General features: G+C 42.1%; 1 protein-coding gene across 1 annotated transcript; it reads left to right on the top strand.

The window, feature by feature from the left end:
- Positions 1–1,634: 1,634 nt before the first annotated feature.
- On the top strand, positions 1,635–17,465 carry nepro (nucleolus and neural progenitor protein; the record flags this gene model as incomplete). The annotated part of the gene is made up of 7 exons (XM_034165474.1): positions 1,635–1,723; positions 10,328–10,456; positions 10,602–10,676; positions 13,272–13,570; positions 16,451–16,509; positions 16,683–16,876; positions 17,005–17,465. Coding segments are annotated over 7 exons (1,155 nt in total), but the record flags the coding sequence as incomplete, so codon positions are not given.
- Between the last annotated feature and the right edge of the window lie 2,557 nt (positions 17,466–20,022).

Here is a 20,022-nt window from a genome sequence, read left to right as displayed (position 1 = left end):
ATGCACAGAGATACCGTGATGAGATCCTGAGGCCCATTGTTGTGCCATACATCCAAGAACATCACCTCATGTTGCAGCAGGATAATGCACGGCCCCATGTTGCAAGCATCTGTACACAATTCCTGGAAGCTGGAAATGTCCCAGTTCTTGCATGGCCGGCATACTCACCGGACATGTCACCCATTGAGCATGTTTGGGATGCTCTGGACCAGCGTATACGACAGCGTGTACCAGTTCCTGCCAATATCCAGCAACTTCACACAGCCATTGAAGAGGAGTGGACCAACATTCCACAGGCCACAATTGACAACCTGATCAACTCTATGCGAAGGAGATGTGTTACACTGCATGAGGCAAATGGTGGTCACACCAGATACTGACTGGTATCCCCCCAATAAAACAAAACTGCACCTTTCAGAGTGGCCTTTTATTGTGGACAGTCTAAGGCACACCTGTGCACTAATCATGGTAAGTAATCACCATCTTGGTATGGCACACCTGTGAGGTGGGATGGATTATCTCAGCAAAGGAGAAGTGCTCACTATCACAGATTTAGACTGGTTTGTGAACAATATTTGAAGGAAATGGTGATATTGTGTATGTGGAAAAAGTTTTAGATCTTTGAGTTCATCTCATACAAAATGGGAGCAAAACCAAAAGTGTTGCATTTATATTTTTGTTGAGTGTACATATTTTTAATGTGTGACAGCATCCTGCATTGTAATTGAATCTCTGCTGCTTCTAACAAATCAAACCGTAGGAATACCAGGTAAAAATTTGGGGAGTTACGGATTATTGTATAAAATGGGAGCAAAACCAAAAGTGTTGCGTTTATATTTTTGTTGAGTGTATGTATATGTATGTATGTATGTATACGTGTGTATGTACTTACATTATTATGTTGCCCGCGTGTGAGGCTTTGTAAATTCACTACATTATTCTGGTGCTCCAGTGTCAGACCTGAATATTCGCTACAGGGTTGACGTCTGGAGACTGGCTCAGCCACTCCAGGACCTTGAAATGCTTTTTACGGAGCCACTCCTTCGTTGTCCAAGCGGTGTGTTTGGGATCATTGTCATGCTGGAAGACCCAGCCATGTTGCATCTTCAATGCAGTGAAATCATGAAAAACTGTGGTTATACAACTAAATACTAGTTTAGTGATTCACAGGATTGCTAAAAAAGCAGCTTGAACATAATAGTTTTGAGTTTGTACTGTCAGCAGCAGATGCTACTGTTATTATGAACACCCCCTTTTCTACTTTTTTTTTTTACTGATAGCCCAATTTCATAGCCTTAAGAGTGTGCATATCATGAATGAATGCTTGGTCTTGTTGGATTTGTGAGAATCTCCTGAATCGACTGGTACCTTGTTTCCCATGTAACAATAATAAATATACTCAAAACCTGGATTAATCTTTTTAGTCACATAGCACTACTATTATTCTGGACACTACTGTACATACCTGTAATGGTACTGACTGGTTGGAGTCATATCCTGCTCCTCACAGCCGTACTGCATCAAAACCAAACTTTTGAAGACAGTGTATGGGTTTTATGCCCATACATACATAAAGGTGGATGTCAGCTTTACATATAGACACTTTTTAAAAAATATTTGGTCTTTTTTTCCAGGTTGAACAATGCATAAACAGACTGAAGGATATGAAGCTTGATGCTGCACTTCAGGATCTGATAGATCTATGTCCAGAAAAGCTTCAAAGGTAATGAAATATATTGGTTTTCATGTCCCCCTCCCCAATGTTTTGCCACACACTGTGGTCTGTGAACCTGAACCTATAGCATCATACCACATGGTGACAGTGAATGTAAGCCTCACACACTTCTTTTGAATACAGTCTGTGAAACTATGTGCACGTCTGTCCTGAATAACACCAGTGGGCCTGATTAATGAAGAAGTCGGCTGAACACGTGCTTCGTTATGTTTTAATGGTTGAGCACACCAGGTCAAATTAATACAGTTTAGACCTGTCCCGAAAGGAGGTATGTGACATAATCAAGAGATGACAAACATTTGTTTTTACAGGGTAGAAAAAAATAAGACAGCTCATGCAGACACAGTTTCTGATATTTTACTGTTGTATTGAACTCCCCTCCCCGCTTAAGAATTGTAAATATTCCTTTATAAATGGTGATGTAGCTGTCTTGCAATACATTTCCTTGATGTTGCACTATTCAAATTTCAAAAGCTATGGAAATCATATAGGTTTTTTCCCCTCCTTCCTAAGCTGTGCAAAGATAACTATGCAAGCTAACTAGATCTCTTGAGTGGAGTATTGATTTCATCTGATATCACATTGCCCCAGTTGCTACATCTGAAACATTAGCAGAATTGAATGAATATAAGTTTTAACAATTAAGATATCATTCAGCCACTGTTACTGAGTGGCCTGGTTTTACTACTGCAGTTCTGCGACGAACTGGAGTCAGGTCGAGACCCCGATGAGGACGACGAGCATGCAGATGAGCTTCCCTGAGACGGTTTCTGACAGTTTGTGCAGAAATTCTTTGGTTATGCAAACCGATTGTTTCAGCAGCTGTCCGAGTGGCTGGTCTCAGACGATCTTGGAGGTGAACATGCTGGATGTGGAGGTCCTGGGCTGGTGTGGTTACACGTGGTCTGCGGTTGTGAGGCTGGTTGGATGTACTGCCAAATTCTCTGAAACGCCTTTGGAGACGGCTTATGGTAGAGAAATGAACATTCAATACACGAGCAACAGCTCTGGTTGACATTCCTGCTGTCAGCATGCCAATTGCACGCTCCCTCATCTCTTGCGACATCTGTGGCATTGTGCTGTGTGATAAAACTGCACCTTTCAGAGTGGCCTTTTATTATGGGCAGTCTAAGGCACACCTGTGCACTAATCTTGGTGTCTAATCAGCATCTTGATATGGCACACCTGTGAGGTAGGATGGATTTTCTCAGCAAAGGAGAAGTGCTCACTATCACAGATTTAGACTGGTTTGTGAACAATATTTGAGGGAAATGGTGATATTGTGTATGTGGAAAAAGTTTTAGATCTTTGAGTTCATCTCATACAAAATGGGAGCAAAACCAAAAGTGTTGCGTTTATATTTTTGTTGAGTATGTATGTATGTATGTATGTATGTATATATGTATGTATATATATATATATATATATATATATATATATATACACACACACACAGTGGTGGGCACAGCTAACCAAAAATTAGCTTCGATAACAGATAATCACCTAACTGAAAAGTTATCTTTTATAAAGCTAAACTGATAAACCACTCAACAATTTATCGGAAGCTACAGATAACCGATAACTTCCAGTATTGTCTCCAGTACACTTGTAACTACTAACAACCTGATTTTGAGTTTTAACACCACGATCATTTCTGGTAGCATCAAAGGCGCAACAGACCCAAACAATGAGTCAGCACTTATATCTTTGTGCACCCTGCCCACTGCTGGAAGCTTAAGTTTACTACATAGCTTCCAGCAGTGAAGCAGCTGAGAAGAGCAGCGAAGCTCAACCCTCTACTCAATAACAGCGTTGCCGTGAGGCGGAGGTCTTGGAAAATAAAGCAGTGCTGACTTATGGTTTGGTTTATAAATAAAATTAATACTGGTAGAATAACTCCATTAATGTCAGTTCTGTCATTTATACAAAGTTAAAATATAACATGTATCTTTTAATGTTGAATAATGCACTAATTCTGAAGTTTGTAACAAACAGACAGATGCCAAAGGGATTATGGGTAAAATGTCCAACCACTTGTGCAAACATTCATTGATTCATTCATCTTCTACCGCTTAGTCCAATTAAGGGTCTCGGGATGCTGGAGCCTATCCCAGCAGTCATCAACCCGCATGTCTTTGGATGTTGGAGGAAACCGGAGCACCCGGAGGAAACCCACGCACACACGGGGAGAACATGCAAACTCCATACAGAAAGGCCACAGGAATTGAACCCATGACCTTCTCACTGTGAGGCAACAGCGCTAACCACTAAGCCACCATGCTGCCCCATGTGCAAACACCAATGCGGAATTTGAGAGAGCATAAACTACGAGGACCCTATTGTAATTGCGCTGTTTATTATTATTATTATTTATTATTATTATTATTACTCTCACTCTTGAAATCGAAATTTCGGCCTCAAAAACTCAAACTTTCCAAAGTCGTCCGGCCGGATCCGAGAGCATATCTCACCCATATTGGCCTCTCTTCATTGGCTTCCTGTTAATTCTAGAATAGAATGTAAAATTCTTCTTCTTATAAGGTTTTGAATAATCAGGTCCCATCTTATCTTAGGGACCTCATAGTACCATATCATCCCAATAGAGCGCTTCGCTCTCAGACTGCAGGCTTACTTGTAGTTCCTAGGGTTTGTAAGAGTAGAATGGGAGGCAGAGCCTTCAGCTTTCAGTCTCCTCTCCTCTGGAACCAGCTCTCAATTCAGATCAGGGAGACAGACACCCTCTCTACTTTTAAGATTAGGCTTAAAACTTTCCTTTTTGCTAAAGCTTATAGTTAGGGCTGGATCAGGTGACCCTGAACCATCCCTTAGTTATGCTGCTATAGACGTAGACTGCTGGGGGGTTCCCATGATGCACTGAGTGTTTCTTTCTCTTTTTGTTCTGTATGCACCACTCTGCATTTAATCATTAGTGATTGATCTCTGCTCCCCTCCACAGCATGTCTTTTTCCAGTTCTCTCCCTCAGCCCCAACCAGTCCCAGCAGAGGACTGCCCCTCCCTGAGCCTGGTTCTGCTGGAGGTTTCTTCCTGTTAAAAGGGAGTTTTTCCTTCCCACTGTCGCCAAGTGCTTGCTCACAGGGGGTCGTTTTGACCGTTGGGGTTTTTACGTAATTATTGTATGGCCTTGCCTTACAATATAAAGCGCCTTGGGGCAACTGTTTGTTGTGATTTGGCGCTATATAAATAAAATTGATTTGATTTGATAAACAGTGATCATCTCTTTCGGAGAGCAGCATCTGTTCTTTTCCCCCTTTCTTCAACTCATGTAAAGTCTTTTTCTTTTTTTTTTTTGTTAAAACTTTGATGTCTCCCATCAAGACTTTTTGTAAAAATAAGAAATGTAAATAAAGTTTCGAAAAAAAAAAGCTTCTGTTTACGTTTTGCTTCTGGAAACACGAGTCCGATGTGTGGTTTTTGAACGTACAATGTGAGCAGTCAGATCGCATCAGAGCATCGGGCCGTAGAGTGCGAGAACATAAATCATGCGCTCTGAACTTTTACACCATGTGGTTTTGTCATACAGTTTCAGCTGGAACCGAGTACAACAATTCACTGTCGGATTAGCTTTTCAGATAACTTTGAAAACCATTATCGGACTAATTATCTTCCGATAAGTTTTGGTCCGATAATTTTTAGACCGCTAACGTGTTTTTGCAAATGTGCCCCATGTGCAGTTTGAGCTGCAGCCGAGTACGATTGAAAATATCGTACAGTGTCTGCCCAACATTAGTCAGCATTTTAACTCAACTCAATTTATAAAGCACAATTAAAACAACCAAGGTTGATTAAAGTGCAATACATATTCCAATCACCAAATCAGTAAAAGATACAGAATGCTATTGAGTTTAAAAAATGCCAAAAAGAGCCACTTAGACTTGATCAAAAGCCAGGGGAAAAATGTTTTAAAAGGATTTCAAAACCTTAATTGATCCCGTAGAGCTGATATGCCAGGTCAAATTGTTCCAGAGCCGAGGGGCTGCACCCACAAATGCCCTATCACCTTTAGTTTTTAAATATCATCTTAAGGGTAACCAATAACAGTTGATTAGCAGACCTCAGTGCTCTAGCAGGGGTGTAGACACAATGAAGCTCAGACAAATACTGAGGAGCTAAGCCATTAAGAGCTTTAAAAACAAAACAATTTTTCAATCAAATCTGAAAGCAATTGGAAGCCAGTGGAGTGAGGCCAAGACAGGGCATGCAGTTGTATGGAAAAGTTTGGGCACCTGATGAGTTCCATGATTTTCCTTTAAAATCATTGGTTGTTTGGATCAGCAATTTCAGTTAAATACGAGGTCTGTGAGAAAAGTATCCGACCTTTTTATTTTATGCAAAAAATATATGGATTTGATTCATATGTTTTTACGTCAGCCAAGCTTGAACCTTCATGCGCATGCGTGAGTTTTTTCACACCTGTCGGTTGCGTCATTCACCTGTGGGCAGGCTTTGAGTGAGCACTGGTCCACCCCTCTCGTTTTTTCATTGCGAGGAAATGGCGTCCTCTGACACTCCAAAACAGAGGTGTTCTTTGTCTCGCTCCATCAGTGGCTCCGTCATAACGCGCAAAGCCTCCGCGTGACTTTCCATGACAAAATCTCGTTAAAAGTGAAATCTGACGGAAAATGGCTGATGTCCAGCTCTTGTGATATCCAGAGAAACTGCACACGTCCCGGATCGACACAGCCATCCATTTAGAAATGAAATGGTGGTTTCTGCCTGTCGATCGCGGCTCGGAGCGCGGCGCGCCGTGCACCATTGTGGGCCGTCCTTAAAGCGGTAGTAACACTCGTTAATCTCTGTGAAGCCCATAAAATTTTCACCGAAAGCCATGTGAATTTTCCGAATGGTTTCCAGCTGACTGTCTCTAACAGTTTCTGAAAAAATTCTGATGGAACAAAGCCCAAATCATTCCGCCATTTCCTCACAATGAAAAAACGAGAGGGGTGGACCAGTGCTCACTCAAAGCCTGCCCACAGGCGAATGACGCAACCGACAGGCGTGAAAAAACTCACGCATGCGCACGAAGGTTCAAGCTTGGCTGACGTAAAAACATATGAATCAAATCCATATATTTTTTGCATAAAATAAAAGGGTCGGATACTTTTCTCACAGACCTCGTATATCATATAGCAGACAAACACAGTGATATTTGAGGAGTGAAATGAAGTTTGTAGGATTTACAGAAAGTGTGCAAAAATTCTTTAAGCAAAATTAGGCAGGTGCATACGTTTGGGCACCCCAACAGAAGAAATACATCAATATTTATCCTCCTTTTGCAGAAATAACAGACTCTAAACACTTTCCATAGCTTCCCATGAGAGTCTGGATTCTGGTTGAAGATATTTTGGACCATTGTTCTTTACAAAACATCTCAGGTTTGTTGGTTTCCAAGCATGGCCAACCCGCTTAAAATCACACCACAGATTTTTTTTTAAATTATATGTTGGGAAAGTGTAGGAACACGGACCCACAACAGGGAGCGCAAATGAACGGACAATGGAGTAAGTCAAAATAACAACGCTTTACTGTTGTGAATGTGCACAACAAATACAACCAATTACAGAAATGGACAAAAGTCAATACACAAAGGTGTCGTGTGGGCAGGCTCGAAGATAGGAGACGCCTCTCCAAGGTAAGACCGGAACCACACGGCTTCCTCCGCCACAGGACCCCGGGAATACTGGAGCCGCCAAGTCCCGAACTCCCAGGTGGCCACTGCCTCCGCGTGTCGGACCTGGTACTGCTGGCGAGGGAAAAAGAACAGTTAGATGGGGGCGCGTTTGCACCCAGAACTCCGAACGGCAGGAAAGGTACCTCCACCTCTCGTTGGAACAGTAAACCAATAACTAGCTCAGTCAAAACTGTGTACTCAGTAGGCTTTGATATGTTACCTCTCTGGTAGAAACGATATCTCGGCAATGAGATGGAGATGCCGTCCTGCTGATATACCCCACTGATGATTGCCGTCAGCTGTCTCAGGTGATGAGTGACAGCTGTCACCGAGGCTGCTCCCGTGAGGCGGCGGCGCCCTCTGGTGCCTGGAGCCCGCACTCCAGGCAGGGCGCCCTCTGGTGATGGTGGGCCAGCAGTACCTCCTCTTCAGCGGCCCACACAACATTATATTCAGGTCTACGGATTGAGATGGCCATTCCAGAATGCTGTGCTTGTTCCTCTGCATGAATGCCTTAGTAGATTTTGAGCAGTGTTTAGGGTTGTTGTCTTGTTGAAAGATCCAGCCCCGGCGCAACTTCAACTTTGTCACTGATTCATGAACATTGTTCTCAAGAATCTGCTGATCCATCCATCCATTTTCTTCCGCTTTATCCGGAGTCGGGTCACGGGGGCAGCAGCTCAAGCAAAGCCCCCCAGACCTCCCGATCCACACACACCTCCTCCAGCTCCTCCGGGGGAACCCCAAGGCTTTCCCAAGCCAGCCGAGAGATGTAGTCCCTCCAGAGTGTCCTGGGTCTTCCCCGGGGCCTCCTCCCAGTGGCACGTGCCCGGAACACCTCTCCAGCGAGGCGTCCAGGGGGCATCCGGAAAAGATGCCCGAGCCACCTCAACTGACTCCTTTCGACATGGAGGAGCAGCGACTCGACTCCGAGCTCCTCCCGAGTGACCAAGCTCCTCACCCTATCTCTAAGGGAGCGCCCAGCCACCCTGCGAAGGAAACTTATCTCGGCCGCTTGTACTCGCGATCTCATTCTTTCGGTCATGAGCCAAATCTCATGACCATAGGTGAGGATCGGAACGTAGATCGATCAGTAAATCGAGAGGCTTGCCCCCCTACTCAGCTCTCTCTTCACCACGACGGTCCGATACAGCGACCGCATCACTGCAGATGCTGCACCGATCCATCTATCGATCTCACGCTCCATCCGTCCCTCACCCGTGAACAAGACCCCGATATACTTAAACTCCTCCACTTGAGGCAAGGACACTCCACCGACCAGAAGAGGGCAAAGCACCTTTTTCCGGTCGAGAACCATGGCCTCGGATTTAGAGGTGCTGATTTTCATCCCATTTCATTTTCACACTCGGCTGCAAACCGCCCCAGTGCACGCTGAAGGTCCTGATTTCACGAAGCCAACAGAACCACATCATCCGCAAACAGCAGAGACGAGATTCTGTGGTTCTCTGAATATCTGCTGATATTGACTGTAATCCATGTGACCTTCAACTTTAACAAGATTCCCAGTACCTGCACTGGCCACACAGCCCCACAGCATGATAGAACCACCTCCAAATTTTACTGTAGGTAGCAGATGTTTTTCTTGGAATGCTGTGTTCTTTTTCAGCCATGCATACCGTACCTTGTTATGTCCAAATAACTCCATTTTAGTTTCATCAGTCCACAGCACCTTATTCCAAAATGAAGCTGGCTTGTCTAAATGTGCTTTAGCATACCTCAAGTGACTCTGTTTGTGGCGTGTATGCAGAAAAGGCTTCCTCTGCATTACAGCATGTCCTTGTGCAAAGGTCGCTGTATAGTTGAACGATGCACAGAGACACTATCTGCAGCAAGATCATGTTGTAGTTCTTTGGAGCAGGTCTGTGGGTTGACTATGACTGTTCTCACCATCCTTCGCTTCAGCTTATCTGAGAAGAGATGCGAAGAGGGGAAACATTTGCAAATGGCCACCTTAAATACCCTTATGATTGGATTCACCTGTGTAAGGAAGTCAAGGGTCAATGAGCTTACCAAACCAGTTTTGTGTTCCAATAATTAGTGCAAATTGTATTCAAATTAGTAAATTGACAAGGGTGCCTAAATTTATGCACCTGCCTAATTTTGTTTCAATAATTATTGCACACTTTCTGTAAATACTAGAAACTTCATTTCATTTCTCAAATATCAGTGTGTTTGTCTGCTATATGATATATTTAACTGAAATTTCTGATCCAGACAACCAATAATTTATAAAGGAAAATCATGAAAATTATCAGGGGTCCCCAAACTTTTGTATACAACTGTATATGGTCCTGCTTGCGCCTGCCTGCAAGAAGACGGGCAGCTACATTTTGCACCAGTTGCAGGGGCAAGATGAAGCAGACAATTTCCCAACAAAAAATTTAAGAAAACTCTCACAAAGAAGAGCGAGGGTACCACTCGAGAATTATCGCAAGGATTTATAAGAGTGTTAAAAATATTTAAAAGAACCTGAGGCTTATGGCTATTACAAGAAACAAGTTTGGAAAATATTCGATCGTAGCAGCCTTGACAGCAGTCTGATGAACAGACAGGCTTTTACAAAACACTTCTTTAGAAGTATAGAGCATATCCTTTTTCCATTTTCTCTGTTTGCTGACATAAACTCCTAAAAGCACTAGTAGAATCATTAAGTCATGGTTCAGAAAATACTCTTAGGCACCTTAATCTAAAAGGTGCATCAGAATCTAGAATATTCACACATCTCGTCTCATCTCGTCTGACAAAATGAACACTGTAATCACAGTTGCTTGTCAAGTTAAAATCTGGTTCAATTATAGTTTCATATTTCTTAAGTGTGTCATTGTGTTGTATTGATATTCTTCTTAGGATTATATTTATTTATTTATTTATTTCTCCACAGAACGCTAAACATCCAGGCTGGTGAGGGTGACGTACCAAGTCAACCCATGCTGGAGTGGCTTTGTCTCAAAATTTTGGGAGCCGCCCAGCTGATGAGCTGCTCACTGAGTCGATGCAGCAGAGCTTTCATGTATCTTTTTCATAGTTCACAACTGATCACCAACTGGGAATGTGTTATAAATATCACAAGCTATGATGTTTTAAATGAACATGAATGAACTTTGCATGCTTTTCTGCTATCATGAGAGTTTCTCTTTAACACATCATTCTTTCAGACTCGCAAAGCAGCAAATGAGATATGAGTTTGCACTCTTAAATATGGTTATAACTAGCATGCTCAGCCGTCTGTGGTGAGTGCTTTTCTGTCGCCTCTACTTAAGACAAGTTTAGAAGTACCAAGTGGAAAAGTGGTTTAATTGTGCAGTAAAAAGTGTTGTTGGCTACAAACTACAGTCTGGTTTTGAAAACACATTTTGGAAGGAAAAATGGTGAATATGTTTCATGTATTTGAGATTTTTGTAGCATACAGCCTGTCTCCAGCATAAATTAAGGTTAGGTGAACTACAGTAACTTCTTTTGGTTTCTTACTGTTTTCACTTGAGGTTGCTACAGCAGAACTGATACGAATCTGCATGTTTATTTTGGCACAAGGTTTAAGGCACCTTGACACTTGCACAAATTTGATCCCCACACCACCCCGCAATTCGTCATGCCAATGCGTCCTGCTTGGCTGAGGAAACCATTCTCTCTTCACTCACAGAATCACAGAGAAATGATCTTCACTTGCAGGTTGTCTCATGCGCATCACGCGGTGGAGAAAGCATTTGGAATCTTGTGTCAACGGTTATTATATAGATTGTAATGGATTAGTAAAACATTTGCATTTTCATTTCTTCTTATGAGTTAGATAATGTATCTCTAAAGTTATGTTTATTATAGATGTAACATCTCTTCATAATCTAATTTCAGGTTCAGATGCCCTGCGTGCAATGACACGCAGTTTTCGAATAGGTTGCGCAATGCTCATGATGGTTACTTTGTGCACTTCTGTGACCAGTTTCAAAGTATAAGGCATTCGCAGCCAACAGCTATGGAGACTTCCGAAAACAAAGTACTCGTGAGTACTCGGGTGTTTCTGACAGGTGACGTAGCTATTAGAAGCATCCCAGCGTGCACTTCATGGAATGGAATGTAGCTGTTAATGTTAAAAATGGAGGCACAGATTAATTCCAAAGTTTACACCAGTGCGATGTTGTGTTATGACGACTTGTTTTGAAGTGATAACTGTTCATTTTGATGCAGTCATGGTAAAAGGAGCAGCTGTGAGCAGGTTTTGTGCACCTGCAGCCACGAGACATAAACACGGTGTGTTAAAAACGCTAATAAGTGTTGTAAATAACTGTGAAAAATCTAATAAATATATATCTGTGTCATCACGGAGACATTCCATGTTCATTAAGCAGCAATAAACAGCTGACATGCAGGTTAAAATAGCATAACAGCTGTTTTAACCCACGTCAGTTGTTTTTTTTTTAAGGGATTATTCAACATGAATTCTCTTAAAAAGTTCCAAATAGAGGCTGACAGTTTTATGACATTTGAGAGCCTACAAGTGTAATACTGATTATATATTGTTCACATTCAGCCAGAAGTCCATCTAAATTGGTGGTTAAAAGAGCTGTACACACACACACACACACACACAAACACACCACATCCACAGGCTCTCTCAAAGTAAAAAAAAAAAAAAAAAAAAAGCTCCATTGAAAAGAACACAAAGCAAAAGATGGTTTCCAAATTAGTGCACAACATAAAGAAGTCCTCACGCACGCGTGATCGCAGTTGCGATCGCCAGCCATGGAACGGTCCACTCGTCCTCACTCGGATCCACAGCCAGAGATCATTTTCTAGTTCCACTCAGCCAGAGAATAATTTCCAGGTCACCTTGCTCTCAGGTTCTGATTGCGCACATGGGCGCGCACGCATAATTGCAGCTCTGCCTTCAACTCAAATTCTGTCAGGATTGTGGCACATTAGAGAGTCCATTATCTCCTGAAAATAGCGTCTTCTGAGTTTTTCCCAATAGGAGACATCCATCTGCATGTCCAGGCAGTTTCAGGGTGAAGTGTGCCGTCTCCTCTGTAAATCCGAGTCACTGCTTTCAAAGAAAACCTCCAAGGCTTCGTTACTGGACAGAACCTCATTCGTTTCCCCTCTGTCTGGGATGTTTCTGTTTTGCTATTAACTATGTCACATGCAGAGAATTGCAAAGTGAGAGATTTTCCGGAAATACACCTGTTACCTCTGTTCGGGAGAGGAATAAAAAACACCAGAAAACACTAATTATGCATGCATGTGTGCAGGGAGACTTACGATCATGAGTACTTTGATGTTGTGTTGCTAACTGGGACGTTAAAAAGCATGAGACATGTCCATTAATAGAAGAAGATTTGAAAATATTGCATAAATCATTTAGGAGTTAACAACCATTGGTACTCACAGTGCTTCTATTGTCAAAGGCCATAAGTAATGCAACAAACTAAATGAGTTATTTTTAATGTAAATCATTCTTATAGCTAGTTTCCTTTAGACAAGTCATGGGATGGATACATGAACAAAGTCACCGAATGTCTAATCATTAAGAAATACAAACCGTAAAGTTCTGTGTGGAAACCATATGGAGCAGTCAGTTCTTAAAAAATGAAAGACTGTGAGGGAAGCCACCAAGACACCTGTGGTAATGCTGGAGGAGTCACAGGCTGTAGCTGAAATTTCACATCATCTTTTTAAGAAAAATCTTAACATGACTAGTTTTTTCCAAGTGTCACAAAGTGATTTTTTTCTTTTCTTTTTTCCTCTTTATGTTAACAGCAACCCTTCCTCATCCACTGATTTGTGAAAAGTGCTTCAACTGTCTATATCTTTCTGTCTTTGTGGCCCATTAGGGTGATTTTCCGAGGTATCCTGGCCAGCCTGTCCAGTCTGTACCAGGAGCTTCTGCTGTTCCATAAAGAAGTTGCCCAAGCACAGGCTATGCCTTTCCTCAAAGGCTTTTCCCTGCCAGAAGATGTGTCTCAATTCTTGGGTCCCTCACGTGCCTTTTTATTGACAAACAAGGGCATGCTGGGACTTGGTACGAAAAGCCGCAAAGTAAAGCAACAGAAGTGGGAGAATTCATTGGATCAGTTCAACAACAACCAAATCACATACATTACAGAAGACCTGGGTGTTGCTGTTGACAGAGGTGTGTTGAACTTGTGTTGGCCTGAAGGTCATATAATGTCTGAATTTAAATTAGGTCCATGTGTACACATACAGTGTTTTCTATCACAGTACACAGGGAAGGCTTTTGTGGTTTGTAAAATGCATCCTAATGTGTGATAGTTAACACGTTACTACAGAGTAACTCTGCTGCTGCTTTCACTCAAATGGTAGCAAGCATGACAAAGGGGATGGTGAAAGCAGTTTGGAGACTCTGGAAAAGATGTAATCACAGGAGAATGCAAAGGGTGTTGTGTTTGGGGGTTGGCCAGTGGTGCCGTGGTGATGTATCATGCATGGAGGCTGCTCATGTGGCTGGGCCCCTTGAACATCCTTTCTCTTAGTCAGGATGACTATCTTCTACTGATGGGGCAGCTTGAAAAACTGTGTTGCCCTGGTTGTGCTTTTTGAGGTGTGAAGACCTTGAAATGGCCAGAGCTCAGTGGGTGGATATACCTACTTTTAGTCTGTTTACCCCAATGGTGGCAACTGTTGTTGCAGATGGGCTCCATCCAGTGGAGTCATCCGGTGTCAGTGAGCATATTATGAGGCTCGGACTCCAGCATTCCCTGAGCGTTTTGTCTGTTGTCTTGCGTTACCTTTCTAACTGTGGTGAGCGATGTCTCTTGAGGAACACTTCTTATTCACAGCTTCACTCTTTGATTGACTACTATCCCAGAGGTAAAGCTGCTCTTCATGGGTGATTTCAGTGTGAACACTGGCCCGGACACACCTGGCTACGATAACTGTATCCCTTTTCTCTGATCTGGTAACGATGGCAAAAATGGCTCAGTGCTTCTTCACTTTGCAAAAAGTCGGGCTACAGGTTATTGGCTCTAGATTTCAGTGTCGTGAGCAACTCCACTGGACATGGTATATTAATACTGACAGTGTGCTAAAGAGGTTGCCCATGTTCTTGTGAGTAAACAATGGAGATTAGTGGAGAGCTGCAGGGTCTGTTGTGTCCAAGATTCAGTCTGACCAGACTTCAAGACCAAACTGTTTCTTGGGTATTTCCACTCAATCTGGTGTGTATCCCTGTGTGTAGTGAGCACCTTTGCATGGCAGCATCCTGACATCGGTGTGTTTGTGTGAATGGGTGAATGTGAGGCATAATTGTAAAGTGCTTTGAGTGTCTGATGCAGATAAAAAAATGCTATATAAATGCAGTTTGTTTACCATTTATCTGGCTGGAGGACCTTCATACATGATCATACGAGGCAATCTGAATGGAATATTGGAGTTTTTCAATGACCGAGCCCAGGCCCACCTTGATGGAAGTTCGGGCCCATATAAGGATCTGAGAAAGAAGGCTGTGATGGCTCAAAGAGTAGTCAAGGAGCCTTTTTTTTTTTTTTTTTTCTTTCAAGAAATCTGTGGTTGAGTGACTTTCGACCTGCTTACACAGAAATTGAAGCAATTCATTCATCCATCCAGCATGGCCTAGATCTGCATGAGTACATATTGAATGCCAGCACAAATATCAGACGTGCTTCTTTATAACCTCTATTGATTTTTGCCAAGCATAGGATTTGATTGATTGGGCTGCTCTCTGGGACACACTGTGAAGTTGTGGGTCGAAGGTCAAGTGGTTAAAGCGGTGGGCTTATGACCAGAGAATCCTCATTTCATATCCCCGGCAGACCAGAAAATCAATAAATTACCTTGGCAAGGTCCATAATCCCCAATTTGCTCCCAGTGTACGAGGTCTGTTAGAAAAGTATCCGATCTTTTTATTTTTTTCAAAACCCATATGGATTTGAATCACGTGTGATTGCATCAGCCAAGCTTGAACCTTCGTGCGCATGCGTGAGTTTTTTCACGCCTGTCGGTTCCGTCATTCGCCTGTGAGCAGGCTTTGTGTGAGCACTGGTCCACCCCTCTCATCGTTTTTTATTGCGAATAAATGTCTGAACGATTTGGAGCTTTGCTGCATCATTTTTTTTCCAGAAACTGTGAGAGACCTCCAGGTGGACACCGTTCGGAAAATTAATATGGCTTTCAGGGACGATTTTATGGGTATTACACAGATTAAGGAGTGATCCAGACGGTATAAAATTGTCCCTGAAAGCCATATTAATTTTCCGAACGGTGTCCACCTGGAGGTCTCTCACAGTTTCTGGAAACAAATTGATGCAGCAAAGCTCCAAATCGTTCAGACATTTATTTGCAAAAAAAAAACGACGAGAGGGGTGGACCAGTGCTCACACAAAGCCTGCTCACAGGCGAATGACGCAACCGACAGGTGTGAAAAAACTCACGCATGCACACGAAGGTTCAAGCTTGGCTGATGCAATCACACGTGATTCAAATCCATATGGTTTTTGAAAAAAATAAAAAGGTCGGATACTTTTCTAACAGACCTCGTACAGTTGAGCGCCTTGCATGGCAGCACCATGTGTGAGTGGGTGAATGTGACGCATCACTATAAAAGACTTTGGCAATGAAAGCATTACATAAATACAGCCCATTTGTCCACGTGCAAGACATTGCTGGACATCTTAGCCAGCCTATTCACCGTTTAACTCTGAGTGCTGTCTGGAGATGAGGGGGGTGAAAAAAATTTTCCCAGTGAATTCAGGCATTCATCAGGGATGTATTCAGAGTCTGACACTGGCGCATGAATGTGGTGTTGTGTATGGTTGTGAAAACCATAGGCTTAGGTGTCTTTGTTGGAAAGGAACTGTTTGCTCACCTTCACTTCTTGGATGATGCTGTGATCTTTGCAGCATCAACCGGAAGATATATATTCTGGAAAAAATGAACCAGTTTCCACTAATGAATGCCTTTTAGTGTATCTGGATTATTCACAGCGCTTCACTTCTTCCACATTTTGTGACAATATTTTATTGGTTTCCTACAGGTTTGTTTCTTGACCCTGACATGAAGCCTTTCATCAAGGTTGTTAGGAATTTAACACAGGTATGTGCTGTAATCTATTGAAGTAAACTAATATGCCAATTATTGTTTTATTTTAACACTGTTAGTAAATGCTGAAAATTAATACATTCTCTTCCTTCACTGTGTCTGTTTTTGTTTTATTTTTTTAATGAATTAGCTTATTTTACCTAAGGTCATTTTCCTCTCCTTCACAGGAAACACGTGACACTGAAAAACAAAGGTTCAGGAAAAAACTGACAGAAGCTACAACTTTCACAGACATGTCAACTCTTCTAGAAGAAATGATCCTGTGGTGCAAATGTGAGGATATGGGGAAGGAAAAACGCCTCCTACAATTCCTCCATTTGAAGTGCCAGAAGCTGAAGATCCAAGAGACAGCGGGTTGTAGGTAAGAACAAACTTGTAGAGTGAAGAGATGCTGAAGTCAAACAAAAATCTTTTGTTGTTATTGTTGAGAAATACATATTCTTAGAACCCTTCCTAATATGAAATTTAATGATTTGGTTTCATCCTCAGTGTCCACAGAAAGTTAGAGATTTTCAGACAGAAAGTTTGCTGGGTTTTCTCTTCGTCTGGGTCAGTGCCACGGACACATTTGCGGTTTGCAGGATGGACAAGTGCACACCGGAGAACTTGTTTTCTCAGGCGGAAGTTTAGATCAACTCTCATCAGAAAGAAACTGTTGGAGAGACGAAGGACAAGGACAGAATCATCAGTGTTGGGACATGACCAAGAAAGTGTGGCAACATGTGCAGCTATACTTCACACCACCAACAATAATAATAATAATGAAATTGATGATATATTTGCTAGTTTGGGTTTGTGATACTTGTGAAATAGACATATCAACAAAAAGCTATCTGAATGTATTACAATATGATGAGATATGTGACCCAGGTGACGCTCAGAGACTTAGTGGGGAAAATAAGTATTTGACCCCCTGTCAATTTTGCAGGTTTTCCCACCTACAAAGAATGGAGAGGTCTGTAATTTTTATCATAGGTACACTTTAACTGTGAGAGACAGAATCTAAAAAAAAAAAAAATCCAGAAAATCACATTGTATGATTTGTACATAATTAATTTGCATTTTATTGCATAAAGTATTTGACCCCCGACCAACCAGCAAGAATTCTGGCTCTCACAGACCTGTTAATTTTTCTTTAAGAAGCCCTCTTATTCTGCACTCTTTACCTGTATTAATCGCACCTGTTTGAACTTGTTACCTGTATAAAACTCTACACTCAATCAATCACACTCCAACCTGTCCACCATAGCCAAAACCAAAGAGCTGTCTAAGGACACCAGGGACAAAACTGTAGACTTGCACAAGGCTGGGATGGACTACAGGACAACAGGCAAGCAGCTTGGTAGAAGACAACAACTGTTATGATTATTTCTTAGAAAGTGGAAGAAACACAAGATGACTGTCAGTCTCCCTCGGTCTGGGATTCCATGCAAGATCTCACTTTGTGGGGTAAGGATGATTCTGAGAAAGCTCAAGACTACACAGAAGGACCTGGTCAATGACTTGAAGAGAGCTGGGACCACAGTCACAAAGATTACATTAGTAACACATGATGCTGTCATGGTTTAAAATCGTGCAGGGCAGCAATGTCCCCCTGCTCAAGCCAGCACATGTCCAGGCCTGTTTGAAGTTCACCAGTGACCATCTAGATGATCCAGAGGAGGCATGGGAGAAGGTCATGTGGTCAGATGAGACCAAAATAGAGCTTTTTGGAATCAACTCCACTTACCATGTTTAGAGGATGAGAACAACCCCAAGAAAACCATCCCAACCGTGAAGCATGGGGGTGGAAACATCATACTCTTCTGCAAAGGGGACAGGACGACTGCACCGTACTGAAGGGAGGATGGATGGGGTCATGTATTGCGAGATTTTGGCAAACAACTTCCTTCCCTCAGTAACAGCACTGAAGATGGGTCATGGCTGGGTCTTCCAGCATGACAATGACCCCAACCACACAGCCAGGGCAACTACGGAGGGGCTCCGTAAGAAGCATTTCAAGGTCCTGGAGTGGCCTGGCCAGTCTCCAGACCTGAACTCAATAGAAAATCTTTGGAGGGAGCTGAAACGGTAAACCTGAAAGATTTGGAGAAGATCTGTCAGGAGGAGTGGACCAAAATCCCTGTTGCAGTGTGTGAAAACTTTGTCAAGAAATACAGGAAACGTCTGACCTCTGTAATGGCAGACAAATGTTTCTGTACCAATTGTTAAGCTCTGTTTTTCTAGGGGGTCAAATACTTATTTTATGCAATAAAATGCAAATTAATTATTTAAAAATCATACAATGTGATTTACTGGATTTTTTTTTTTTTTTTTTAGATTCTATCTCTCTCAGTTGAAGTGTACCTACGATAAAAATTACAGACCTCTCCATTCTTTGTAGGTGGGAAAACCTGCAAAACTGTCAGGGGGTCAAATACTTATTTTCCCCACTGTATCTTGACCATGTATAGCGTATTGCTCATGTACATTTCAGGCATGTTCAGCTCCACTTGATTATGTGACACATAATCTGATTGCAAAGTGAGGTGGAAAAAGTGTAATGTTGACCCCCTACCATGTCCAGTGAGTTCCTCCTGTCTCTTAAATACTGTACATCCCAGTCTATTATGGCTCACCGGGGTATTTGTCACATCTGTCTAAAAAAATGTATATGTGTATTTTTTTTTTAATGTGCTGCGACCACTTCCTTAATAATTACCTGCACTTGGAGATGTAACTACCATCGATAAGTCTCCGTCAGCAGCTCGCGGTTCAAGGACGCATCTGTGGACTTGTTCCTTCAGCTCCGGCCATCTGGTTTTCAGCCTGTAATTAGCCTTTTATATTTTTATGTAGCATTGTCACCATTCTCTGAAAAGTTTCTCATTCTAGACTTTGCTTTTGCTGCTCAAATCCCATTTTTGGTTGTGTATTTTAGAATTTGCGTTTTAAATTCTGCAGTATAACTTATTATTTGGGGCAGCATTTCATTTTTGTTCCTAGTCTATTGCAGTGATGTAATTCTTTTTCTGTTACAGTCGTGGCGTTCAGCTGTCATGAGTGTTGATGCTGCCATCTTGTGGCCGTAAATGATACGCAGTCCAGTTTTGACATGGTGGTTACTAAGTATAAGTTGCAGGACCAGCCAAACAATGGAAAAAGTACTTCTTATAGTCCAGAAAATATGGCAATTGTGTGTGTTTTGCATGACATGAAATACAGGAAAGCAATCAGCTTGTCACTTGATCTTGAAGCATTGCTATTTAGATAATGGGCTTAAAATTGAGATTTTTGTCAGATTATTGTCATTGTAACCAGTACCACGAAAAGTAAAGTACAAGCCTTTCAGTCCAAATATAAACCTGAGTTAACCACACGCAGACTTGAAAGGTCTGAGGAAGAAAAGACAAACATCAAATTTAACCAAATGAAAGAGGTATGTCCAGAGCTTAAATTAAAAAAGAAAACGAATTAAAAGAACATAGTAGCAAAACAGAGATTGCATTTTTACATAAAAGAGAAAAG

This window comes from Thalassophryne amazonica, unplaced genomic scaffold (assembly GCF_902500255.1).
Source record: "Thalassophryne amazonica unplaced genomic scaffold, fThaAma1.1, whole genome shotgun sequence".
In the NCBI taxonomy this organism is placed as follows: Eukaryota; Metazoa; Chordata; class Actinopteri; order Batrachoidiformes; family Batrachoididae; genus Thalassophryne; species Thalassophryne amazonica.
The sequence above is the reverse complement of the archived record's forward strand: the minus strand, read 5'-3'. Positions and strand labels throughout refer to the sequence as shown.